Source organism: Hypomesus transpacificus, chromosome 2 (assembly GCF_021917145.1).
Source record: "Hypomesus transpacificus isolate Combined female chromosome 2, fHypTra1, whole genome shotgun sequence".
NCBI lineage: Eukaryota > Metazoa > Chordata > Actinopteri > Osmeriformes > Osmeridae > Hypomesus > Hypomesus transpacificus.
In genome coordinates, this window is record NC_061061.1 from 14940717 (window position 1) to 14968354 (window position 27638).

Genomic DNA, 27638 nt, shown 5'->3' on the forward strand with positions numbered 1-27638 from the left:
GGGGGGAAGATGTCTGAAATGAATAAAGGATGGAGCTAGTTCCCTTTTATTAGACAGATTCACCTTTGTCCCTGAGAAGTTTAGTTTCTCCAAACTCAATTATTGAAAAAACTGCCCTATATACCTACCACAAACTACATTTATTTGACTTATTCATTTTGAGCATGACCAAAGATAAACATATAATGAATCCTCTCACCTTAGTCTCCCTCTGAAAACAATGCGAAGAATATCTGGGGCGCTTATCAAATATACAATTTATTTCAAATGATCATTTTCCCATTTATTTTGCTTGTGTTGGAAGTAAAGAATTTGTGTTTTTTTGTGGGGCTTCCTTTTTGTAGTGGCTGCCACAGACATCTGGTCCGTCTTGGCTTGGGCAAGGGCCAGCACTTGTTTTTGTAACCATGTAGCTTACGTGGGGATTATTTGTTTTGGATGGCTTGAATCCATTGGTAAATGTTCTTTACGTAATGAAAAGAGGGCGAAAACAAAAACAACGCACACTCCTTTCTCCAAAGTGAGGTAAGGTAAAGAAACACAAGTCCTCCGGTCACATAGGGATATCACTAAAACACTTTGTGATGTGTCTGATGGTGACATTGGGAGAAAATTCTTTGGGTTTGACAACTGTAGGATTCCAGGAAGTTACTGCTCTTTCATGGATTGGACATGTATCATTTTTAACATTGTTAAATACACCTCATGTTTTTTGTTTCTCACTTTATTATTATTTATATATATTTTTTGTGTGCATTGTGTTTTTTCACACACATTGGTTTTCAACAAACCATGCTAAATATTGCAGATACTAACATAAAGCAATACAAACCAGGCATCTTATGTGGAAAAGTTTACTTGGCCATTAAACTCAGATTTAATTCTTTAGAGTTCCAAAGGTTAAACTAATACTGGCCCATGTATCAAAGCATACTACTCCAAATAGGCTCTTAACCCTGTGTTGAGTCCTCAGCTGTTTCCTCATGTGGCTTCCCTAATAAGGACCCTAATAAGTATTCAAGTATTCTTTAGATTATTGGCACAGCAATAAAGTGAATATCACTTAGACACAGTCTCCCTGCCCATTTAATTTTCTTATCGCAGCAGAGAGAGTTTGACCCTAGTCTAAAAATATGGTTGGAGACAGAACCATGTGGCAAACATCACTTCCTCTAACACTTCTCGTGTTAGGCCACTAATCCTTAAAGAGCAAAGTTGAAGATAGTTTAGCACCTGGCAGATTTACCATGGAAAAAACTGAATATGCAGGGGGAGGAATGGCAAAACTGTTTTTCACCATGTTTGCACAATAGGGAGTGCCTTTTCTTCTGAGCACTAGTCCTTAAAGAAAAAAATCGATAATGCCAAATAAAAAGAGTTTTCAAGACAACAGGTTTAACTGATCTCGACCCAATACAAGCAGCTGTTGAAGTTGTTTGTCAATCAAGCAATCAATAAGTCATTTATGGGGGCAGTGGATGAACTACTGCATGAATGTACAAAACATTGTCAATTTGTTCATAATAATAAGTAATTGCTTTTATGATATGCATAAATGACTGGATGATGGACAGGTTGAACAAGTAGTTTTGAGAATTTCAATGATGATCTGAGAAATAGCTACAAAAGAAACTAAGAAAAACTGCAGCTGCATCATATAACCTCCTTTCTTAAGAAATCTGCATTTGTTATGCTTTATGACACAGACTTGGAGTGAAGTTTGACGGGAAAGGTGGGGAGCGATAGAGAGGTGGAGATATGCAGCAAAGGGCCAAAGCCAGATGTGAGGCAAGGCCGCTGCGATGAGGCCTCAGTCTACACGATACAGACACATATCCTGTGAGTTACTAGGGCACCCCTACTTCTTTCTTTTTTTAAAGCAGGACCATCTTGATGCCACAAGGAGGCAGACATGTAAAGTCTAAGCAATGTCTCAAAATATGCTAGTGTTCACAGGGATACTCTGAATGAATTGCAGTCCTATTCTGCCTCACTTCCTTTTCCTTGAGCTTGTCTCTTGGTAGGAGATCACCTGGAGATGAAAATATTCCCAGGTTCTGACCGGAAAATCTCTCTTGAACCGCTTTGTTGTAATATATCCATTCCTACCCTACTTTAAGGTACTTTCTGGCTTGCATCTACCTGAGTAAATCTTGCCATCTGGCTCCCTGCTCCAACACAGACGGCCTATGGTATTGACGATAACCAAACTTAATTGGTGAATAAATCTGATTCTGATTCTGATGGGCTGGGACCTGAGGTTCCTTCTTTGACCTCCTGGCTCTAGATGTTCTGTATTCAGGGACCATAGTTGAGTTCACTTCTTCTTCGGGCCTTAGGTCTCCATCTCTCAGAAGCGATCTACAGCCTTTGTCTGGTTCAGTGAAGGTGAAACAAGGTGAAGGTCTATAGCTTTTTTTAATCGTATGCGTAATCCAATTTGTATTCTAGGTGAATACATTCCCCTTGACTGAAAAATAGGACCTTGAGAGATGTTTACGAATACAAATGCAAAAAATATGAATGTATTCACATTGTTTATTTTCCTTAACTTCTATACTATCCCAATACGAGGGGATGGGTTCCACAATCTTCCATTCCGAATCTCCATTTTCTCTTCAACACAATTAATAGGGAGAGCAAACAGTACAAAGCATTCGTGAATCAAAAGACAAAAGCAAATAGCTTTTCCTTTAATAAAAAACAAGATTGGGCTTGGATTGAAATAGGGTACACATTATAATCTGTTGGAATGAAAACATGGATTTTAAACCCTCTGGTGTTAAATGTATTAATCTCTGAACTGGTCAGTAAAAAATGCACACAGTTCAGAGCACGATAAAGCATTCCATATTTTTCAGTATATTTGGGAGGATCTGAATGAACATAGCTGAGCAGATATCAATTTTCCATACACATTAAATTGAATTAAAATTGTGTAATTCACAAACCTAGTGGCCATGTACACCATAGATGCAGATATATATGTAAATAGAGATAGACAGATATTTCTCCTAACCTAAAAAAACAATACAATGATACAACATTATTGTTTTGGTTAGACTATTACACTATTACAGTCCCAATTTAGCTGTGGACTAAAGTGGTCGTTACTTGACTCAGTCACGAGGATAGTCATATGATGGTACAAAAGGATCCTAGGAAGGTCCCTAAGATCCTAAGTTCTGCTTCCAGTTTTATGGTATAGTAATGGTTACACCAGGAAACAGGAAACAGATGTGTGCTACAGTGAAAGACACTGTGTTTTTTTCTCCTGCTTAACTGGACCTCACCTAGTTTCCAGGGAGATGATAAATGATAATGTATTATAATTTACTGTTATAAATCAATAACTGTTAGGGGTTAGGGTTATCACACACACACACACACATGCACCAGTTACAACAATGTCCAGTACATTTAACATATTACAGTTCAAATAAGAGCCCACAACTGTATTGAAACGCCTACATGCATGTGTGCAAGAATAGTTTGTAGTAGTTTTTCTACTGAGTAGGCCTAGTCTGTGCACACACACATGCACACAAACCTACTGCAACCATCTTTAGCTAACGTATGGGGGATGGGCACTGGTGGATCGATGGAGAAATGACCACAGTCTCATTAAATAGAGTGGCCGGCTGTATTAAACAGCCTAGAGTAAGACTCTTAAAGGAGCTTAAACTGGTATGCTCCAGTGGTCAGATGCTCCAAGTGTCCTGCTGGCAGACAGATCATAAGTGGCTACTGATTGTACCCAGCCAAACATCTACATGAACGAGTTTCAAACCCATGAAGAATACACATGGCAATAACGTTCCAGCAATCCTGTTCCTGCCAATCGCTTTCAGCAAGGTGAGCCTTCCTTCTTGGCTCGTTTTACATCACTCAAACAAGCTGTAGGAAAGCAGATCATTTTAGACAAGAATTATATGCACTGTTTCTCATATTCGAATTTCCTTAAAATTATACATATTGCAGTTTAAAAGACTAAATAGGCTGTACATATGCAAACAAATTGGTTATATTACTGTGCTAATGTCAACATATCAATGTAAATAACTACAGGGTAAGACAAAATATCCCCCAAACCAGCCCAACTGCAACTTGTGACAGCATAGGCCCTCATTCATGGTGATACACATATGATTAATATGCACACAGCATACTGCTGCGGTATACAGTATGTCACAAGACATGCTCATTTAGAGAGATGGATTTAGCATGCAATTGTGTCATGTCTGAACAGACTTAAACATCATGACAAAGTGTTCACATACACACACGACCCTGACACATTACCACTGGACCTCAGGGGGTTGACTAACACAGGGAAGTTGACCAGAGTCGTCATACAAACATAGGAGAACCTCAACCATACCGGAATTGCCTCCTTTCTCTCCCTCATGGATAGACACCATAAGCCGTTTAAAATACTACCAAGAAAACTGAATTATACAGTAATTTCTTACAATATTGGTGGACCATCAGATATTACAAGACGCATTAAAATCAAACTAAACTGGCTATATGACAGTGATTCCTCGAGACAGTCTGTAATTATCATCTTTCCATACTGTATCCGTGATTAGGGCTCTCAAGTATCATGTATTCGCCGTGAGACTCATGACTCATGACTCATGAGACTCACGCATTTCAGCCCGGTCTCACGCAGTCACGTAACACCTTGTATTTCTCACGCTGAGAATTAACTTAAACTTGTCCCGCTATACACACTGAATGGACGAGGTGCAGGCATACGGCTTTTTGTATCCTAAAGTTGACAGGTATGGTAATAAAAGTTTTAACTTAAAACACAAGAGCCCTGGTGATTATACTTAGCGTAGACATAGTCTATGAAAAGGCCTGTGAAAGAGTGAGGAAGTACATATGTAGTTCCTGAAAAAAATGTAGGCTTTGAAGGCTTCCCGTGAAATGTGACACCTGACATCATCTGATCCTTCTTGGGTCGAGCGAATCCAGATGTAGCCGAATCCCCCTGTAACTTTGAGCTACCGTCGTACTTCCTCAAATTCCAAGCTATATAAAAAACTCACATAGTGACCTACTTCAGAGCTTAAAGAAGTCCTCCGAAGACTTTGCCCAACTCCTCTCCAAATACAAAGGTAATGCTACATCTCCTTTTTCAGTGAACATATTTGAAGGTCCATGGCAATAACATCATCTCTTGAGAACAGCTTTCTCTTTCGCTCGGTTTTTTGTTTGGGTAGAATTTGACGATTTATTGTTGTAAAGCTGATATGCGATATAATCTTCTTAGTAACTAAGATTTTTCTAGAAAAAAGCGATTTTTGTCAACTTTAAATGATGGTTAATAGACAAGGTATTCTTTACGAGTCATATGTATTATGAGTCGGAGTAAACTCTAGGCCTATGTAGTTTGTATTTGCCTAGCCAAATATTGTTTCGATTTCAAAAATAGCCTACAAGGAACCTGAAAATGTTATGAAAACATTACCGACTTTTTTTCAGTTGGAAATTCGATCTCGATCTGTTGAATCGAACCTGTTTGATTCGAAACAGCACAGGCATTGACATTATAAAACAGCTCACTACAATTGAGTCCAGGTTTTCATTTTGCCTAATTCATGATTATGAAACCTTGTCTAAAACAAAACTGCAGGCCTATTTTCCAAGAATGCTGCTGTGTGGTTGCGTGCTGCTGCTTTTGGGTTCAACCCTGGCCCATCCACTGGATGAGGTATCCCTGGATACTGAATGGGAGAACTGGAAGACCACCCACAACAAAGAGTACAATGGCCTGGTCAGTATCTGCCTCTCCACCCATCTCACTATCTAGTTCTGTCTGTTTGTCTGCCTGCCTCTATCCTAACTATAGACCTGCCTCTCCAACACAAACTTAGTACAAACAGTTTTGAATGTGGAAAGTCTGCTTCAGCTCAGAATTTAGACATTGAAGTGCTATCGCCCAGATTCTGAGATAAGTATTAAATTCCACCTAAAATGAACTGTACTTGACTTTGGGAAGGACTTAATGAAGCATTTGTGGTATTATCTATCGCCTTCTCACTTTGAGGGCATTAGGTCACAGGATGAAGCCAGGTGCAGCTGGGTGAAGGCAGGAAGGATGTGTGTGTGTGTGTGTGTTTTCTGTGTTGTTTAATCTAAGCTCAGCACATTCTTCAGTGCTCTTCAGAACACAGGAAAGCACTCTCTCATGGCTAAGCCCAGGATTTAATCATTATTCCTAACTCCTCAATCAAATCTTCAATCCTAACCTCTCCGCCATTTCGTTAAGCTTGAGCCATGTTTGCTCATTCACTCTATCACTATGCCAGGCATATACTACTCACGTAAGACCAACCAATAAGTTCTGTTTTTGTGTCCCATGGTAGGATGAGGAAGGGATCCGGAGAGCCATCTGGGAGAAGAATATGCGCATGATTGAGGCCCACAACCAGGAAGCAGCCCTTGGCATGCATTCCTATGAACTGGGAATGAATAACTTGGGAGACATGGTGAGTTGACACTTCCTGTTACAGTGTAAATGTGTCATTTACATTACCGATAAAAAGCTTGTTCGATAATATCCTTATCCCTTCTTTCGCTCCAGACATCTGAAGAGGTGACTGAGAAGATGATGGGTCTCCAGGTACCTTTGAATCGGGACCGAGGCAACACTTTTGTTCCTGACAACACCGTGGAAAGGCTCCCCAAGTCCATTGACTACCGCAAGAAAGGCATGGTGACCCCTGTCAAAAACCAGGTCAGACTTCTCAGAGTTCCTCTCCAGGATTCCTGCTGCCCAGTTATGGGTTCATTCTGACATAATGAAAAGAATACTATGTGATAAATATAGTAACCAGGTTAGTGATTCTCCATGAAATCTCACCATTTTGTTTCAAAATTTGTCTCGACATTTCATTGTTGTTTCATTATTTTACCTGTAGATTCATAAAGCAATAATGGGTTAATTCTCCCTCTCGCGGAACAAAATTGGCCAAGCTACTTTATATGAAATCAGAGGCGCCATCATAGTTTAGGCGGGCACTGATAAATGAAAACCAAAAGTTGAGTAACAATGAGGAAGCATAGGAGCACTAAACATTCCTTTGGTATTGTGTTTAGAAAACCATTCCTGTTCCAGTAAAGGTACTGAATTATTGCATTTATAATAAACTCACAATCAGCCAATAAGATTTACTGCAAATTGTTATGGTAATTAGAGGATGTAGCTAGTTATGAAAAGTAATGACTCATTCGGAACTAACAGGACAGTGAGGCATTGTTTACATAAACAGGAGTAATTAGTCCTGTGGTACATTAAGAACACATGTTAAATACAAATTAATTTGTTCTTACTGGCAAGAAATGCCAATTGGTCACACATTTATAGCAACTAATGAACATTAGGTCACATTAGATTAGTCGGTTGACAAAGAGTCTGGAAGGGACTGTGTTGAATAGAACATGAATCCACTCTAGTGGAGAGCATTTGCAGGAGCATGGGCTTAGGACGGATGAAAGAAAACATGGGTAAAGAATAGGTAAAGCCAGCAGATTCCATAGCAATGTCAAAGGGTGCTCTCTAGTGGCCAGATGTAAGAACACACCTCTTGACTGATAAGAATCAGAATCAGAATGGGTTTTAATCGCCATGAAAGTTTGCACAGACAAGGAATTTACTTTGGCAGGAAGGTGTATACATTCATCATATAGGAATCTTAACTTAAATAAGTGGTCTACCTATACTAAAGGTACAAAGTCTCACTAATCCTAAGGTGCTTAAGTATGTACATTTTAGAATAAAAATAAACAATATGAAATATAAAATGGCCATAATATACAATTTAAAAATACAATCACTGGAATTTTTCTGTCCTCCAGGGTTCGTGTGGATCCTGCTGGGCCTTCAGCTCTGCGGGGGCCCTGGAGGGTCAGCTGATGAAGACCACAGGGAAACTGGTGGACCTCAGCCCACAGAACCTGGTGGACTGTGTCACTGAAAACAACGGCTGCGGGGGAGGCTACATGACCAATGCGTTCAACTACGTCAAGGATAACCAAGGCATCGACTCAGAGGCTGCCTACCCATACGTTGGCCAGGTACAGAAGGGGCGGGGAAACCTGTGACTGTGCGTGTATCTCAACTTGTCAAGTCAAGTAAATGCAGAGGAAATATGGGAAAATGCGGTCCAGCTGTCTGCTGTCATGTCAGTATCTGTTTCAGCAGATCTTACCCACTTGATTTACCCATAGAGTACATTACTGTTGTCTGATATGGGAAGTGAAAACTGGCGTGCTCTGCGTCTCGTGATTCAAGTGTGTCTCAGACACATGTTGATTTTCGTATATTTTATTTCTCAGGATGAGTCATGTGCTTACAACGTGTCTGGCATGACTGCCTCATGCCGCGGGTACAAGGAGATCCCAGAGGAAGATGAGAGAGCACTGACTGTAGCTGTGGCTAAAGTAGGCCCTGTGTCTGTGGGCATTGATGCCACCCTCTCCACTTTCCAGTTCTACCAGAAAGGTTATTAGGTTATTATTTACGCTCACACAATTTGGGTTGTTTGTTCAGCCTTGAAGTCCTCAAAGAAGAAGATGCCTCTATGGGCGTTACATTGTATTAATAAAGAAGTGAAACATTATGTGGAGTCAAGAAAAAAGGATTTGAACATTGCCTTGTCATTGTCCTATTCATTTCGTTGATGCTAGATGAATTTGTATCACATTTATCACGTATCAGTGGTTTTACATCCCTTTTCTTCTTTTTCTCTGTATTTAGGTGTGTACTATGACCGCAACTGTAACAAGGATGACATCAATCATGCCGTGCTTGCGGTCGGCTATGGGGTCACCCCCAAGGGCAAGAAATACTGGATTGTCAAGAACAGGTGAGGAGTAGGATTGCATCAGATGGCCAAAACTGTTTTTTACAGAACTTTTACAAGCTCAAAGACCATACCAACTGAGGTTGACCTGAATATGTTTAGTCATGTTATGTGAAAGAATGTTGAACAAAATGAGAATTAACGAAGAATTAACTTTTATTCATAACTTATTTTTTAAACAGCATTAACAGTTTATTCTTTTTTTTTCTTGTTTTTTTTGTCTTGATCTGTCTCTTTTAACAGCTGGAGTGAGAGCTGGGGTAACAAAGGCTACATCCTCATGGCACGAAACCGTGGCAATCTCTGTGGCATCGCCAACCTTGCCAGTTACCCTATCATGTGATCCACTGTGTTGCTCAGAGCAAGAAGTGATAGAGTTAAACAAAAGTCCTGGAACAACACATTCATCACACTCTAAATTTGGTGTAGCTTTATGAACCATCGTAAACCGTTATAAAGCCTATTAAGGTTCTTGACAAATCATTGAGGGTGAAATCATGTGAAACTTGATAAAAGTTGATATATTGTATCTTATAAAAGGTTAAGGGTTTCAATACGTCTTGGTCAGAAGTGCCTAACTTGGTTAGTAGTATGATTGTCTAAGGTTACGTGACAGTTCATATGCAAGCACTTTAAAAACACTATCTCATTAATGATTTTGAATTCAGACAGACTTGTTCAATGGTGGTACAACTATGATTGTGATAAGGTATGTGTAGCCTAGCAAACACAGCTCTTTACATAGGTTGTGTTCAGTATATCAGATACCATTGCTGTGCAATGGGAATTTTGTCTCACATTCATGTTAGTGTAGCGGGATTGTGTGGGTAATTGTTAGCATCTTGATGGTGTTGATATTTTTATTTTTTTCTGCATTTTTTCACCAAATTCTGATTATTGAATATAAATGTTATTAAAAAATTACAGTAAAATTTTCATTTTAATGGGTGCATTTTATTGTGTGCAATGTAAAACGCAAACACATTCATCCATTCATTCACAAGAAGCATGAGGGGAAGCAGAAGAGTCTTGATTCTGTTGAGTGGTCTAGAATAGTATTCCCCTCTTATAAGTCTGCCCTTTAATTTCTTCTGTTGAAGACATGTAGATAATACATGTATTTAATATTTTATGTACTCAACTTACCCTAACCCTTTCATATACTCAACAAAGTCAAGCAAAACAGTTACCAGAAATTCTCTGCACCCTTACTCTACTCATTAGGTAATATGACAAATATCCCCTTTTTTAAGTCAGCGTTCAGTAAGCTCATTTAAATAAACTGATGTCATTATGAGGAAGAAATACACCATGTGACATTCACGGTTAGGTATCCAACAGGAAAAGGAGTTCAAAAGCAGAACTACAATCTCTCAAGACAAGTACTTCAACTGGTAGAAAAGGTGAGCCAAAACAGTTTTCTGGGATATAAATGTACGTTTGTATTATAACTGGCAACTTTTAATGTACTAACACATTAAAAGCAACTGTAACCATAGGGAAGTAGTTTTACTTTCACTTTTTAAAGCTACAATGCAATGTTTCCTTCATTTGAGTTGGGCTGAATAAAGACTCATCTCAACTCAAATGAGTTGGCTGTGTGTTGTCGGAGCAACATTCTTATCTAAAACATTTATTTGAGTCATTTGCCTACCTTCTATTTAAAATTATAATAAGACGCAAAATCGCTCCGATATTGGATGGATAGGCTTTGTGTATTTTAGGTCTAGGACTTTTGTGTTTTTCAGGTCTACCTTAAAACAGGTAAGCAGTTGATGGGTAAACTACGCCTATACTTACAGTTGGCTATATATTGCTAAATTCATAAACTAAATTCGACCAACCCCGTTATAGGTCAAAAAAGCACTTGTTTTTAATCAGCCCTTGCTTGTAAATGAAACTGCAGTTTCCTGGAAACAACATATTCTTTTGCAATATAATCGTTTGGTTATCTCTTTGACATTCCTTTGATTACCATTAAATACATTGAAAAAGATACTGTTGGACTGAGAATAATAATAAGGTAAACATTTACCATGCATTTCAGTTGCGTTTCATATGCATTCAATTAGATACGATACACCATGTCTTCTGAGTGATGAGCTGTCTCATTAGCTTATTGTAAAGTAGGGTATCTCTCTCTCTCTTTCTCTCTTTCTCTCTTTCTCTCTTTCTCTCTTTCTCTCTTTGTCTTTCTCTTTTTCTCTTTTTCTCTTTTTCTCTCTCTCATTCTCTTTTTCTCTTTCTCTCATTCTCTTTCGCTCTCTCTCTCACACACAAACTCACAATTTCTACTTATTTAAATTTACCAACTACACTAACTTCAAACACACTTACACACAACCACATTGCTTTTCTTAATTATAGCCACTCAAAGCCATTACCTTGCATAACAGTGAAGCATATAGCTAAATAGAATTTCGGAAGTTAGAGCTAAGGTTTAATCATTGCTAGCGCTGCAGTTTGCTCTAGCAAGGTTGCTACAATACCTAAAGCACTAAACCACTTCCTCTCTGTGGACATTGTTTAAATGTCAAGTCACAATTTCCATTCCAAAGGTAGGCTTGGTAACCACAATGCATTGCGGCTTGTAAGTTTTATAATCATGATATCAATGATACTCAAATGAACTTTTTTGCCTCAGATGTATACAGACACAATGTTGGGGAGCCTTCTGCTAGTTGTGATGTGTGGGGTGGCAGCAGCCTTGGATGCCAAACTGGATTTACACTGGCAGATGTGGAAGAAGCAACATGGAAAGAACTACAAGACTGAGGTTGGTAGCAAGGGCGCCGCCAGGAATTTTGGGCCCCATGAAAAAAAAATCATTTATATTAGTTTTTCCATTTTTTGGGCCCCCTGTCAGTCGGCACCCCTCGTTGGTAGGACTTTTGAGGATTTATATGGTGCCGGTTTGTTTGGTCTCAAAATGTGTTTACGTAGTAGGCTTATGTAATTCATGTTCTTGCTCAAAACCACAATGGCCGGGTTTCCCAGATTCATTAAGAAGCTGTTAACGCTAAGAGCTTCTTAAGAACGTTGCAAGAGCGTTCTTTAGCGCTCTTAGAACGTTCTTAGGACCCTCTTAGCGTTAAGAGCTTCTTAACAAATCTGGGAAACCTGGCCAATGACATCCACACAGCCAACAGCTTTTGGCCACAGACAGATTCATCCATGTGTCCTTGAGGTATTGTCAAATAACATGTTACTGTAATATCATGTGTGATATATGTTTTGAACACTTGTGTGTGACCTATGTGGACAGGTTGAAGAGTTAGGCAGAAGGGAGGTCTGGGAGAGAAGTCTTCAGCTGATCAGCCTACACAACCTGGAGGCATCTATGGGAATGCACACCTATGACCTCGGCATGAACCATATGGGAGACATGGTGAGCAAATGCTGACCATGCCAAAGGCTGGGTTAAGACCCTGTTATCTGATTGGCTGTTAGCATTATAGTTGTGTCTTAGTGTACCCCTTGCTTATTCATAAAGTGTTGGTTGTGGGTGTAATACATTGGAATACACAGTCATTATTCATATTGAACTTGACTTGGTTAAGTTTATGGAAAATAATCATTTTTAATGACTTCACAAACTGTATATTGACTCGAAAACTTGAAAACCTGTTGTGTTACAATGCAATCAGGTGTTGAAAGTCAGGTGAGTGTCTTGCGAAATGTATTCTTGCCCCATTGTCACATTGCTTGTTCTCATTTTGCAAAACTGGTTTTACGTAAGCTAAAGGAGGAAGATATAATGGATCAAACTTGTTTTAACCATACAGAGTGCTGACAGACTGCAACACTCTTTTACCATTTTATAGGGAAGAGAAATGTCGGAACCAGGGGAGGTTTTAGGCCATTTCAACTGGGAGGGGGGCTAAGCTGGGGCAACTGTTAGAGGGGCAAGTTACATTAAACATTATTGTTTTCTTCACTGCATTGCTGACATTACAGGAACCAGCAAAATACCATGTTTATAACTATTCAGACTGTGCACTGCACGGCACTGCCATCCCCCCTGCATTCTCCACACACCCTGTTGTAAATATACACTCTTTTTACACTGATTATTTCTTTGTCCTGTCACGTGTCCTTAGACTGAAGAGGAAATTCTTCAGTCTTTCGCTTCTTTGCAAGTCCCTGCCAACCTTAAGAGGGAGCCATCTGCATTTGTCGCCTCATCAGGCACCCCTGTGCCTGACACAGTAGACTGGAGACAGAAAGGCTATGTCACACCAGTCAAAAACCAGGTACGAATGCACTGTCATCCATTCAGGCTTATTTTCGCACATGGTTTAATGGTGGGACCTAAATTGCTTTGTTCTTTCTGAAATATCTGAAAAAGTTGGCTCTTGTCAGATATCAGTTCCTTTTTTTAAAGGGACCTTTTCCATGTCATGTGTTTTTGACTTGGTTCCTTTTGATTGAGGAAGTAATTACTTGAAATGTTGTTGAGCAAGTTTGGTACTGCATATTTACCGTTTGCTCTGGTCAACAGGGCAAGTACTGACACGCATTCCTTCATGTCGGGGTTTAATCATATGTTGTTTTTACAGACTTATACTAACTTGTACTTACTTGTGAAATGTAATTACAAAAGCATTACATTTTTAACACACTGCAAAGAAGTCTTATGTTTAAGTGTACATTAAGACCCGCGGTATGAACAATGTTTTCATTTGAGATTTATTTTTATTTATAAATAAATAAAAACATTTGCTCTGCACTGAAGGGTTCGTGTGGATCCTGCTGGGCCTTCAGCTCTGCGGGGGCCCTGGAGGGTCAGCTGATGAAGACCACAGGCAAACTGGTGGACCTCAGCCCACAGAACCTGGTGGACTGCTCCTCCAAATATGGCAACAAGGGCTGCAATGGAGGCTTCATGAACCAGGCTTTCCAGTACGTCATCGACAACAAAGGCATTGACTCAGACACGTCTTACCCATACCAAGCAGTTGTGAGTGTTGATGATTCTATTCACACTAGAGATTGACTTACCAAACATGAAGTGACTTACCAAACATTACACAAGTGCAACAAGAAAAAGCTCATTACTCTGTCTGATTCTTGTTGGCGGTTTCATGTCATTGTGGTTTGGTAACTAACAATGTTGAGTTTTTGCCAAACCTTTTAGCAAGGAACTTGCCACTACAACCCCTCCTACCGCTCTGCCAACTGCACTGGATACAGTTTCTTGCCAGAAGGAGATGAAACAACCTTAAAGCAGGCTGTGGCTACGATTGGACCCATCTCTGTCGCCATTGATGCTACTCGTCCCAGTTTTATCCTCTGGCGCAGTGGTATGGTTCACTTCCTGTACTGTCATAGAATTAGAGCTCTTACAGTATTCCCACTGTATGTCATTTGAATGTGATTCAACATGAGACCTTGCTCATACTGTCAACTCTTGTATCTGTTCAGGAGTTTACAATGACCTAACCTGCACAAAGACTATTAATCATGCTGTCCTTGCTGTGGGATATGGCACACTAGATGGACAGGACTACTGGCTTGTGAAGAACAGGTATGGAGATTTTACCTAGTTAATTTCATTAATTAATGTATCTGATTAATCAAGGATAAACAGTGGGTATTTTTCTATAAAGTAAAATGTTATAGTGTAGCTACTGTATTTCCTTTTTCAATCATCCATCTGATTTCTAGCTGTTTACAAAGCATAAAAGGGAAGTGAAAGAAAAAGATTTTCAAAGTCTGAATTAACTTTTAAAGTTGTATGTTGAGGTTTATGGTCAAACGCTGTTGTTAGGAACTTACAAATGTCTCCATCTGCCTATTGTAGCTGGGGAACAGGATTTGGAGAAAACGGGTACATCCGGATGTCTCGTAACAGAAACAACCAGTGTGGCATTGCTCTGTACGGCTGCTACCCCATCATGTAACTCCTGACATCAGCAATGCATCAAGTAGCATCACTGGGAAACCTGAACTGGATGTGTCAATTTAAGTTATCTTTTGGTAATTTTTCATGTATCCCGTAGCCTTTCTTATCTTGTTTTCACTATCTGCACTTCTTTGGACAGGTCAAGTCATTCATGTACTGGTTGGGTGACCAGTAATACTAAGGATGAACACAACTACTTAAGCTGTGCAAACAATCAAACTTTTGTACTTGATTTTTATATTTTAGTTACTTGCATTTGAAAATCATAAGATTATTTTTTTTGTGCTGGCCTGATCAAAATCATGCAATTTTCATTTGTATGAGTGTAAAGATAGCTGTACTCTACTTAAAAATACTCCAGATATAATACAGTAAACAAGAACGTTTTAAATCAACCCCCATTATATTACTGCAAGGTTGCAATTATTTTCCTTTATTTACATGTTGCCTACCACCTGTCCAAGAAGATTGAGAAAGTGAAATAAAAACTTGGGGCGGAAACAAGTTATTTTAGACAAATCAGGATTTGTTGATGGTGCTGTTTCACCCCATCAACACATATTTTATATATATAAATATATATATATCATGTATATTATATATCAGGAAGCAGCCTGATCAGTTCTGTTGAAACCAAATCTCTGTAGTTGTCAAAAAAAAACTAATAGAGAAGCCTTAAGCCAACAAGACTGTTTGATTTTTGTTCAATGTTTTTCTGGTCAAGGAGGATAGGGTTGAAAAGGGTTAGTTCTGCTCCCTGAACCACAGTTATCTTACACCACATCCATACTCCATACTCTGTGTTTCCATTTATCTTAAATAAAGCCAGCAGACTCCTTTACACCATTGGGTTACAAATGAGTCATTTTTATTTTTTAGTGCAACATCACAACAAACAATTTCACATGAGGTATTCAAAGGGATTCTCTTTAGTTATTGATACAAAATGTCCCACCATGATTGACGTTTAAAGTGTTGTGTTTTTTTTAAAGCCTTTGGTTGGTTAGCCACATTCATTAGTAAGTCTAACACATGAACAAAAATGGCACTATAGTTTGGTGGGTGAGTCAAAGTTGAGGAAACTCAGACTAAGTCAACTATAATATTCCCCTCAACTTGTCATCATTAAAGCTTTTGTATTGATTCATTTATTCCTACTTACAACAGTGGGATCAAACAGTATTTCAACTACACTAAACATCTTGGAGAAGGGGAGAATGGTTTACAAATGTGGAAAAATAGCTTTTATCTCCTCTGACCTTTTTTGTATCCGAATGAGCAATTCAGTTTAGTACTTTGGGATTTTGTGAACTGTTACAGTAAACCACATGATTTTAGATGGAAAACATGGAATAGGCAACATTGATTACAGCAAGATCCTCCTTGCTTGGATTGTCACCTCCTTTTTTTGGTATTGAAAATGATTTTATTATATACAGAACATGTATAAATATGACATTCTAGCATACTGGACTAAGCTTTGGCTGGACAGGGTTTGGTTTGTACCCTATAACAGATTGATTCCAGCACACTTGGTTTGGAAAAGGCATGACGAGACAGATGGGCAGATAGATAAATAGAGCGACAGACAGACACCCTGACAGGATGGAATCTTTGGTTAAGGAACAGCTTGGCCACACAACATCTCACACAGTTGAGGTAGATGGGTAAGTCTTCATGTACACGGGGGGTATGAGTTGGGGGAGGGGGGGACGTGAAGGGAGCATTAGGGTTACTATGTCAAAAGACTTTCCTCTGAACAAATCACCTTGTGTCAGTTTTAAGTTCCACTTAACGAACCTGGAGTTACATAAATACAGGGCTGCACTAGTGCCAGTAATAATTAATACCAATAGTAATTAAATGGATATCGATACAAGATGGATTTCTTATTGTTTTTTGTTTTGTTTTAAACATCTTTGTTTCGTGTTTTAATCCAAAGAATTTAACAAGTATTAACTCCCATAAAATAAGCCACAAAAAATTACACGGCGATCTAGTTCTAGGGTGATGTTTCCTTACAAACCACTAAGGGGTGCCACAGTCTAATTTGTGGCTGAAATCTGCAACAGTAAAGTCTACTCTCTCTTTGTAGAAAAGGCAGATCTACTTCAGTTGACACACAACAAGGTTACAGACAAAGCCTTTGGCCTGTCCCAATTTTGTGCCAGACTCATTTAGACATACAAAAAAAATGAATGAAAGGTGTCTCCTTCTCTTAAAACAACAGTGACAAGGTGGAAAACCTGGTTAGGTATTTTCTTTCTTTCTGCACCAAACATCCCGCCTCCACTCCTTGGCTCAAAGCATGCTTACAGTTGTTGCTCATTAAACTTTAATTCACCCCCCCCCCCCCCGCCCGCCCTATTCCCTGAACATCGCCTCACGTTCTAGAAGATTCAGCCACCCCTCTGATCTCCCCGCCCCCTTTGAATGCCCCCTAAAGCCCCACAGGTCTGGCCGAGAGCAGACCTCTAGACCCAATACCTAGAGAGGAGACGGATGGTGTAAAAAAAAAGCCCCCTTTGATGTCTGTGAAAAAGTCGATGGCCTCTTTCATGACCGCCTGTCTTTCAAGTGCTCGCTGTGAAGGGAGACCCAGCAACATGCCCCTCCAAAGGTTACAAGACAGGCTGGGTGAAAATTGCCGAGTTAGCCCCGCCGCATCAGTGAGAACCTTGGAGAACTCTGGCAGGTTGTGGAACTGAGAACTGGCAGAAGGGATGAGTCTGGAGGATAACGACAGCACACAGAGGGGGACATAGATGCTTGTGTCTGCACTGCAGCCAGGGGAATCACTACTTCCATGCAATCCCCCAGCAGCTGCACAATACACGTTTGCATGTGGTCTCAGAAGATTCGCACTTGAGAGCTTTCAGACTAAGTGCAACACTGCACACTTTGCCGAACAGTGTTTAAACACAACTTTACAAGCAACCTGTGAGGCCTATGGGATGTCACATTATTATTATTATTATTTTTACCACAACATTCAAACAAGCTTGGCCTTAGCAAAAGAGTTTATCGCAGAGACATTTGACAAGATTAAAGGAATCCCCATAATTCTACAAAAACAAAGGCCAGGCCTTTAAGATAGAGAGAGATACATAACATCACTGAGACTACAGGGGAGAGAAGTAGTTAGGCCGTACATTCAGGGAGGACAATCTTAATCTTTGGTATTACGATGGGATCCTATTTCTAAAAGTGCCCATCAGAAAAAAATCTTCAGTTTCACACAGACATACAAAGCATTGTTAAATAAATACTTACAGTATATAGATAGCATAAATTAATAACTAAATAAATAGAGAGGAAAAAAACAATAAATACTTAAATGCAGTAATAAATACATTGATCAGTTCGGCAATTGCATTTTAAACATATCGCTCCAACTAAACTGACTATATGGAGACATGTTAAAACCATCTCTTTGTGGAAAATAATTACCTTGTACATAGCAGGACTGGAACAACAACCCGCACTTCCAAAATGTTTCTATAAATAGAGTGATGTGCTTGAAATCTGTACAAAAGGGCTGAAAGAATCACATTCCTCCATTTTCTAGACTTCTGTAAAAAAAGATTTGCAATGGAGCAAAGTTGTGTTTAGTTGAGTGTTTTGAAACATGGGTGGAAAAAATACTACAACATTATTCTACATCGTATCATGAGTACCTCTCCTTTATGTTCATTGTATTCAAAAGATTGACATGTTGAGTCAAAATGGCTACGACGCTTTTGATTGGAAGGTCAGTCAATGTCTTAAAGCTAGAAGGTTGCACCAATAAGTCTCTGATATGGCATCCTTTGCATTCTGCCTTTGTTGACAGACGTGAAAATTCCAGTAAAATACACTTTGGTTTCCTGCCTTGAAAACTCTGATTAATTCAAGTTGGAACCATCAATGAGACGCATGAGATATTCTAGGTGATCCTGTTGTCTTGGAAATGATTGAGAACTGAAAATCGTGTAGAGTAAATTACATTCCTGATACTCCACACCTAGAACTTGGATCATCTCCTTGGGACTAGGAATCCTGTGAACCTTGTTAGGTGGAGTTCTCAGCACTCTGTTCTTCAGAAATTATTAGCCTGATGGAGCTATGCAATTGATACACCTGTATTTTTCCCTGTCACCTACGTCATTTGATTCTTCAGAGAAAAGCAGGGCATGAACATGGAGGAAAGGAAACAATGCCTAAGTATGAGGGACAAACAAGGCTTCCAGATTCACGGGTGCATCCTGATGATTTACACCCCAGGGGCACATCAGGGTAAGAATCTGCCTCTTTTTCAATATCTTCATCAAAATAATGTGATGAAATGGTGTCTATTTTGAAGTCAGGGGTGTTTACCATGGCCATCTTCAAACTAAAAGGAACTTTGCACCCTCGACTATACAAATTAGCATCTCCTCTTACACAATCATTTCTATCACCTCTTTCATTCCCAGTGGTGATCACTTTGGTTTGAAATGCCTTGTCGTCTTCGAAACATACACTAGCTAACTCCATCACTCCCTCTGAAAATGAGGAGTACATTATTACGCCTGATCTCTGCCTAGACCAGTCTATGCGCCCCCTATTCTCCCGACGGCTCCATGCCACACCGCCCATATCCCATCAGGCTGTGCTGCAGGACACGGCGGAGGAGGACATGCTGGAGCCTGAGGAGCCGGTGGAGGAGGGACGGCCCTCGTCCGCCCACTTGTTGATGTTGCGGCGCCGGGCATTCATGAAGAAGTTACTGACGGTGGAGAGCTCCAGGCCAAGCTGTTGGGAGATGGTAACCTGCAGGTCTTTGGCGGGCCGGTGGTTCTCCCTGAAGATGGCCATGAGCGTACGCCTCTGGAGGTCAGTGAACACCAGTCTGGTGCGCTTTGGTCCCTGGTTGCGCTTCAGTTTACTCTGCTCCTGTTCCTTCCGTTTGCAAGCTATAGGCAAACAAATAGTGGATGGGTTAGGGGAGTGAATGTGTGTGGGGACTGTTAACTAAAACAGGCCAGCAGGCTAACTAGGATAAATGGATTAATGGAGAAAAAAAGGATCTGTTGAAAGAAAACAATCTAACTAGGCAACTCTGATGAGTTTAAAGTGATGAATCAGCAACATGTTCCCCTGCACAGGAATCAAGACATTCAGCTTGTCACACCTGATTAAATGCAAGTAGGTTAAGCTGTACTTGGATTAATTAGACGACTAGACAAAGCTCATGTATCAAACCTTACCGCCCAAAAGAAAAAGACATAAAAGAAATACGAAAGAACCAACCAGATAAAACAATAAAACAGATTTTTTCTTGTTAGAGTTTTTTAAGTGGATGTTTGTCATTGTCCTCAATTCCTTTGAATTATTTATGGTCATACACATTTCAACTATTGACAAGTTTTGGGAGCAGTTATGTGGCTGAATCCACTCGAACATCACAGCATGTCCAGCTACACTGCAACTTAGGCCTTGTCAAACTCAATTCTAACAACAAACGTGTGTATCTTCCTTTTTTATGGAGTCCATTTGGTGTCGAGTTATTGAGCTATCCACTGAGCTGATAGCACCTCTATTTACCCAGGTCTATTTTGCAGTATGTGTGAGCCAATTTCCAGCTAGCATATAGACTGATGTGTTCTGCTTTACTCAGCTAAAGGTCTGGAGAGGGAAAAATCATAGTAGTGTAAAAGAAGAAAGAACAAAGGTGGAGCCAAGCAACCAAGGATTTGTAGAGTGTTATCCTGTTAGCCGTATACATTTTTTTTATCAGATAGTTAGCATAATACAGTATATAATCAAATGTATTCACTTGTGTAAGAGGTCCTTACGGAATATTTCCGTATGAGACTAACTTCTAGTTCAATGCATCGTCTGAAGGAGTTAGACAAATATATCACATTAACCTACACCCTGTCTATCTCAGTTAGCAGTCAATGGTCAAACAGCCTTAATTTTTTCCTTTCTCACTGCAGCCAAAATAACATTCCCTTCCAATACAAAAGATCCCAGGGAGAATTCATGCAATTGAAGATAAATAATAAAAGATCTAAGTTACATTAAGTCAGTGTAAAAATGTAAGAAAGGCAGAGCGAGAGAGAGGATAGATGTAAAAAAATGTGTAGGTTGTGCTAAATTCCATTTGAGAATAGACAGGCAGTTCCACATGTATATTTTTATAGACGTCTCTTTCTGTGCATATCCACAGCTATATCTTTAACCTCCACTGAATTGTGATACAACTGTATGGACTGAAAATGGTACACCCACTGTTGTATTTGTTTACAAATCTATCTGCCTCACACTCCCACCCCCATCATCTCTCTATCTGTCAGCCTTGCCTCCATCTACCTCCTCTTTGCCTTGCCAGACACTTCAACATCATTAGTTTCTCATAAAAGTAATTTACATGTGGCGGAGAGAGTGAGTGATAATCACTTTAGGGGAACTAATTTATTTTCTATTAAAGGGGTTACGTCAGAGGTGAGTGAAACAAGCAGAGTCTGCAGTGCCCACTGAGTGTTTGAGGTCCATAAGGGTTCTAAGACATATTTGGGCGACTCCTGTAATTACCTAAATGTACACTTTTAAGACATCTCAATCAGCAGTGTGTGGTTGTTGCTTTTTTTGCTGATGATGAGAAAGGTTTTTCTAAGAGTAAGCAGACATTTCATTGATTGGCTCATGTCTGCTTATAGCAAAACATAGAATACGAAACAATTCTTATGCTTACTGTGTAAGCCAAAGTCGATCCTAAACCCATAATGTAAAAGCATAACTGTCATGTCTAAAACCATACTGCTGCATACTGTACCAGTGCCATCATAAAATAACATTAGATTTTGTTACGAAACGACATAGTCCCTATAATATGAATAGGATATCAAATGAATCCGTATGCACAAAAAATATTATACGCTTGCTGCAATTCACAGTGTGCATTCGCTCCAAATCATTATCCAAAAGGAAACACTTGACTTTCTGAAGATCTCTTCTCTCATCAACTTAAGATTAGAAGGCCTATTCATTTTTAGGCATCTACAGGTAATTAGCATTTCTGAGAGTTATCGAACCACGTCTCATTAAAATACTTTAGGACTGAGATGTCAGAAACATGTCAATATTACTAAAACTAAAATGTAAAAGAAAATCCAACGGCTACATTTTTCACGGACGTTACATATTCCAGAAGATGGCAGCTATGGAGCACACACTCGCAGCTTCAAAAAGTAACGACAGAAAGGAAATGATAGTGGTGAATAGCTTGCTTGTACCCTGGATTTATGGGTTGTGCGAGGAGTCATGGTGTCCTACTCCTCTCTTTTCCTCTCCCCCTCCATCCCGTCCTCTCCTTTCTCCCTTAACGGCGATCATAACGCCAACCATTAAGTAAATGCTTCCTTATGCTGTAATCATGTGTAAAAGGCTTGCAATTACCATGCTATAAATCCCTGGCAGTGGGGCTACTCCTCGAGACATAAATATTCCCCCATAGGCTTCGTATGATCGTGGGAACAGCCCCTAATCATGATGTATGCCCCTGTCTCGTGTTGCTGAAACGTGATCGAAAGCCCTTTCCCTACCCCCCGGCGCCTGAACCTCCACCCCCTTCCTAGTCGACCCCCTCTTGTCTCCCCCCCTCCAGCTCCAGCCCCAGCCCACCCCCTGCTGATTTCTTGGGCCAGGGGCTGATAGAAATTATTGATTAAATCTGTGCAGCTCAGACTCCTCGACCCACAGAGGCTGGTTAACCCCTTTATCACCAGAACGGGTAGCTGGAACAGCCAGATAAAAACAACATTGTTTGTTTTGAACCAAGGTTGCGAAAGAGCAATTGTCCTGTTTACAATATTTAAAATGCAGATGTGTTCTGGAACGTAACATTTGAGCTACAAAAATGTAATGCAACTGTACATGGTGGTGGCTAAGGCTTTGTGGCATTCATCACTGGGGGATGGTGCAGTCACTGAAGCCAAGGCATAAACCACATTGACCTTTCCTATTCATTTAGACCTTTAGTCAAGGGCTTCAGGTATCCTCTTTAAAGTTATATTCCCTAACCCCTCTCAACTTAAAGTGGTAAGGCCCCACTGTGTGGTCTTTGTCTTGCACAGTCTCGGACTACTGTCAGATCACCTGATTAACAAGCAGAGGTTGGCTTGGAGATGCATCTTATATAAAGTGCAGTACCATATACACGAACCAGAATGGAAAAAAAGATGCTGCAGATAAGCATTAGACATAACCTGCTCCATATAAGCGCCTCATCGTGCCTCTGGTAATAGAAACGACGATGGATTTCTATAATCGGGCCCACCATTGATCTTAAAAGTTTTGCGTAACAATCGCAGAGCCAAAACATCAAAAATACCAATCCTGACTTGCACTGAAGGACCTTGCTGAAGGACCTTGTATGTATTTAAGGGAGTGCTGCATTAGGTGGATCATCTTAAAACTTGAGGCGTGAAGCGAAGAACACTTGAGTTATCTTCAGACTGTGGAGCACACAGCACTGTGCATTCTAATTCCAGTCTCGATTTGCCGATGCGGTCGAGGTGTGTGTGGGCAAGGCGTGCTGTGCTTTCCCATGGAAATCAATAGAGGCTTGTAATTAAACAAAAGGGGGTTGGCCAGGGGAAAAAACAACCCCCTCGGAAAGTAGGTTATGTAGAAAAGTGCAGAGCTGTCCAAATTGTGGCTTTGCCAGGAACTAAATATGCAAGTTAGACTGTGTGTGTGTGTGTGTGTGTGTGTGGGGGGGGGGTTAGCGCACTTTCAATACATTCTCCATGTTGGGCCTTCAATTTTTTATGACTAAGATTGATCCGCTCCTTAAATTTTCAACAGTGTGACAAAAATATATTTGTGTGTACTCATACATAAACCAACAGCATTCCAAAAATGTCAAACTGTTAGTTAGATAATCCGACCATAAACCTTTAGCCTATAAAAATAAAGACAAAGGACATCCAAAAATGTTGCTATAATAAAAACTGTAGAATGCTACTGAAACTAGCACCCCATATACTGTAAATTGAATGCATTAACACCTCACCCTCATTCAAGATTTGATTCATTAAATAAACAGCATAAACAACATAAGCTGTTGAATAAAACAATCTCTCCGAACTCTAACAACACTAATCACTAGCAAACTAGACACAGTATAACATTTTGTCAAATGGAGGATGTACACATGTGCTCAGAGAGCCAAACAATCAAAGATCAATAATTGTGAGGGGATTGCAAGAGTGCACAATCATTACTTATAAACCCTATTGTGCTTTTGGGCTTAATCAGTTGGGTTGCTGACAGATAGTGAAAAACTGTGATTAGCTGTGCTTGCCTACACACACGCACAGCTCACAGACCCCTGCAGTGAACAGAACACTAGCCGACACAGGCACACACTCCCCTCTGCTCATCTCATATTACTGTGTTCATTTGGATCTCTTTCTAGGACAGACCTCTTCAGCTGCATGTATCAGATGGATTCTCAGTCCCTATGGAATGACAACACTGTAACATGGCACTGTACACTGTGCTATCTTGTCTTCAATGCGTATCCCCCATGAATATCAAATATCAACCAACAGATTAGCCATTGCCTTTTAAGAAGTTCTCTTTTTCCCGTCATAAAGCTGCCTCGAAGCTGCATTGACTATTATCCACAGATAAACAATATAAGTGGGTCTCAAGCTTAATGTGTAATAAACGATAACACGAGGGATCTTTCAACATAAAAATAATTGTAATTTTACAGTGACTGCTACAGTGAAGATCTTAAGTTAGGAATGATTTACCTATTTCCTGCCAAAGGCTCAGACCTAATTTGTGTCAACTATCTTGCCAACTTTAAACTTCAGTCAAGCATCAAGTAGACATTGCAGAAATCCTTGCAGAAATGTAACATCTACTGACATGTCCTCTCTGCCCATCGTATGTGATTGTTTTGAATTATTAAATCCCTTACTGCTATCTGTGTAATTCCATAATAGTTGCTCTATGGTTCACTTAATGGAAGGCCAAGTGTCCATGATTTTTTTGGAGGCATAGTAATGGATCTGGCACTGCTAGGCCAACGCATAAATGGAAATAGTGTATAAAATTGAAAATCACACAAAGCAACCCCTGTGTGCAAAAACTATGTGTATAGAATGTGTGGAACAAATCCTTATTTTACTGTAAGCTTTGGACATTATATACACACTCAATAAACAATGCTTATAATTTGAATCTTAAAATGGTGCCCCAGTATGAGTATAGCTTTTACCTCAGCATAGGATATACTTAATGTCTCTGAGGCTCTGCCCTGAGAAAGATATTGTTTAAGAAATAGTGGATTTTATGGACAAAAAATGTGGTGTGAGAAATGCAGTGTGTTTTGATTTGGTTGTTTGTTTGTGTTTGCCTGCTGAAGAAAGAGATATATCTTACCCTCCAGTCTCAGAGAGGCCATCCTTTGAAACTCTGGTTCCTGGAGCCATCGGGACATCCTCTTGAAGGTCTCACGGCCAGACTTGAGCTTGCCCCAGGGCTTCGGGTTCCTCAAGAGGTCAGACAGAGTACCCTGTGACCTACAGAGCACCCTTTCTGCAAAGATGGCCTGAGGGATGCTGTACCTCTTCAGCTCAGTGATGATCCTCTGGGCCACATCCCTGGTGTTGATCTCCTCTCCAGCTGCAACTCCACTTCCACCTCCCTGGGAGCTGGGCAGCATGCCCTCACAGGGCGAAGACAAGGAGGAGGACGAGGCGGAGGAGTAAGGGTGCTCCCCTGCCTTGGAAGACTGCTGACTGGGGTGGGGGTGCTGATAGTGCTGGCTGTAGATGTGAGGGTGGTGGTTGGGTGCATGCTGCTGGGACTCCATCTTGTTTAGCTGATGGCCAAGTGAAGAGTCGTTCCCAAGCCCTGGCGGGGACATGTCCCGACCAAAGTCCGCCGTCCGGCAGAAGATGTTTCCACCATGGACCTCATAGCTGCTTGGAAGCATCTGGCCAGGGTTGCCATTTGGGCTGTTTCCCAAGCTGCCATAGCCGTGCATTGGAGTACCCAAGCCAGAGCCTGTGGAAGGTGGGGAGAGGCTTTGTGCCATTGCCAGATCCTTGCCATAGGGGTTGTAGAAGTTGCCGCCAAGGCCTCTGTCCTCGCGCATAAGAGTAAAGCTCCCAATGACGTTGCTGACCGGAAGGCAGGGATGATGGTGGTGGTGATGGTGAAATTTGTCATCGAAGGGCTGCAAGGGAGTAAGGGTGGTGTACGTGCTGCCACAGCTAGACGGAGCGTCGCCTCCATAGCCCAGCGCAGACATGGAGTGGTCGAAGCCTGGAGGTCGGTGCTCAGGCTCCAGGGACATGGAAGGGCCCCCGAGGGAGGGCCTGGGGAACGCTGCTGAAAGGTCCCTTGAATGCAGTATAGCCCTGCCATCTTGGCTATGTGCAAGCTCAGAGTGGCTGTGGATGGACATCTCCCCTAGACTTCCATCCATTTTCTAATTCGATAAGATTATCTTTTTTGTTCTTATTTGTTCTTTTCACTATTATTTTCTGGATGGTCCTTCCCCTTTCATGCACGACTATGGATTTATTGATTTCAGAAAAAAATGATTTCCGTGCTTATGGTGCGCCTTAATTATTTATCTGATAAACTTTAGTGTCAAAGCTCCCTCAAACTCCGGGACATTGAGTGAGTAGAAGATTAAGTAAAATCAACAATCACATTATCTTTGTGCAACAACACACTTGCTTCCCCCGAGGTCCTCGATATAATCGTTGTTTTTGTGCCTACAGGAGACAACACAATAGGTTTATGAATTTGTATTGGTATATACTCACCATTGAAATAATAACCATATTGCAAAGTTGTCATATTTCATTGCAAATCATAATTATCATACTGATCACTGTATTCGAAAAGAGAGGAGCAATTGCTCCGAGAGCACACAAACAAAACATCCATCGTGATGAATGCTATAGCCAGAAATTGCGAGAGTGTATCTACAGTTACATGTTTGTCTCATGCAAAGTTCTGAATAAAGGACTTTCGCGCATGCTATGTTTAAGACAAATACGTCAGGCTTGCATGCCTCTCAACGTAAAACAGGCAACGAAAGATGCTCTTCGATATATATGCGAACGTTTCAACGTTACAATCATAACATTTAACGGTAAAGTGGTGTTTTAATTGTAGCATTCTCACCTTTTTAAACCCTTATCTGAGCGCATTCGAGGTTGTGGTCGGTCCACATCTCTCCGATTGTGTCGCTTGTCTCCGGTCAACCAACCTCTCCGCGCAGTATCATACGATTGGTAATGTATAAAGAGACGCTTATTCAAGGAAAAGCCAAATAATTGGCGATGAGCTAAACGTATTTTCTTGTCCTTTTGTCTTATTTCTACGGTGAAACGTATAGCTTTAGCCGTACTGTTTTTTACCTAGCAGCTATCCTTTTCTTTCATTATCTCGTGAGATTTTCCTCCACCTCTTCCCTCAGCCTGCCACTTCATCGATTTCACCACGAACTCTTTCTCTTCTCTTCCTCCCCCCTCTCCCACTCGCTCCTTTCAGTACGTCACAAGCTTAAAATCTGACAGATGTGCAATGAAATTCCAACTCCAATTAACCCTTTCGCTTCGGCCAACGTCTCTAGGGAGGGTGTTGGGTTTGACCAACGAGGTGAAGACAACCCCTTTCTCACAACCCCAAAGTTAAGCCTTTTTATCTAATAGCATGCAGAGCTTATGAATTATGTGAGCGTGCGATTCCTGGCCACAGCTGAATTTTAACATTTGCCTCACTTGATTACCCACTACAAATGTGTGTGTGTGTGTGTAATGCTGCAAAACTGATGTCGTTTTGTTCACCCAAAAGTG

At 40.5% G+C, this 27638-nt stretch overlaps 3 protein-coding genes across 4 annotated transcripts; 2 read left to right on the forward strand and 1 right to left on the reverse strand.

Annotated features, from left to right (window-relative positions):
• Positions 1-4939: 4939 nt before the first annotated feature.
• On the forward strand, positions 4940-9814 carry ctsk (cathepsin K). The gene is made up of 8 exons (XM_047030183.1): positions 4940-5126; positions 5645-5785; positions 6378-6500; positions 6596-6748; positions 7870-8088; positions 8350-8515; positions 8771-8879; positions 9120-9814. Exons 2-8 carry the CDS (start codon positions 5660-5662, stop codon positions 9217-9219), a joined length of 996 nt encoding a protein of 331 aa, XP_046886139.1. The 5' UTR covers positions 4940-5126; positions 5645-5659; the 3' UTR covers positions 9220-9814.
• A 365-nt stretch (positions 9815-10179) lies between these two features.
• On the forward strand, positions 10180-15627 carry ctss2.1 (cathepsin S, ortholog2, tandem duplicate 1). Of its 2 annotated transcripts, none has more exons than XM_047030162.1 (8): positions 10180-10279; positions 11521-11652; positions 12142-12264; positions 12977-13129; positions 13612-13836; positions 14014-14179; positions 14301-14403; positions 14680-15627. In XM_047030162.1, exons 2-8 carry the CDS (start codon positions 11521-11523, stop codon positions 14777-14779), a joined length of 1002 nt encoding a protein of 333 aa, XP_046886118.1. In that variant the 5' UTR covers positions 10180-10279; the 3' UTR covers positions 14780-15627. The 2 variants fall into 2 exon arrangements, with proteins under 2 accessions (XP_046886118.1, XP_046886126.1); XM_047030170.1 differs by lacking the exon at positions 10180-10279 and adding an exon at positions 10478-10640.
• A 3777-nt stretch (positions 15628-19404) lies between these two features.
• onecutl (one cut domain, family member, like) lies at positions 19405-26254 on the reverse strand. The gene is made up of 2 exons (XM_047041642.1): positions 25204-26254; positions 19405-19715 (listed from the first exon to the last, which is right to left on the reverse strand). Exons 1-2 carry the CDS (start codon positions 26252-26254, stop codon positions 19405-19407), a joined length of 1362 nt encoding a protein of 453 aa, XP_046897598.1.
• Positions 26255-27638: the final 1384 nt, after the last annotated feature.

Excerpts from the sequence above, each read along its gene's own strand:
- ctsk (XM_047030183.1), top strand. The coding sequence starts at position 5,660 with ATGCTGCTGTGTGGTTGCGTGCTGCTGCTTTTGGGTTCAACCCTGGCC. Across the intron at positions 5,786-6,377 it reads ACAAAGAGTACAATGGCCTG|GATGAGGAAGGGATCCGGAG; the intron begins GTCAGTATCTGC and ends GTCCCATGGTAG. Across the intron at positions 6,501-6,595 it reads TGAATAACTTGGGAGACATG|ACATCTGAAGAGGTGACTGA; the intron begins GTGAGTTGACAC and ends CTTTCGCTCCAG.
- ctss2.1 (XM_047030162.1), top strand. The coding sequence starts at position 11,521 with ATGTATACAGACACAATGTTGGGGAGCCTTCTGCTAGTTGTGATGTGT. Across the intron at positions 12,265-12,976 it reads TGAACCATATGGGAGACATG|ACTGAAGAGGAAATTCTTCA; the intron begins GTGAGCAAATGC and ends ACGTGTCCTTAG. Across the intron at positions 13,130-13,611 it reads TCACACCAGTCAAAAACCAG|GGTTCGTGTGGATCCTGCTG; the intron begins GTACGAATGCAC and ends TCTGCACTGAAG.
- onecutl (XM_047041642.1), bottom strand. The coding sequence starts at position 26,254 with ATGGATGGAAGTCTAGGGGAGATGTCCATCCACAGCCACTCTGAGCTT. Across the intron at positions 19,716-25,203 it reads GGCCTCTCTGAGACTGGAGG|CTTGCAAACGGAAGGAACAG; the intron begins GTAAGATATATC and ends GTTTGCCTATAG.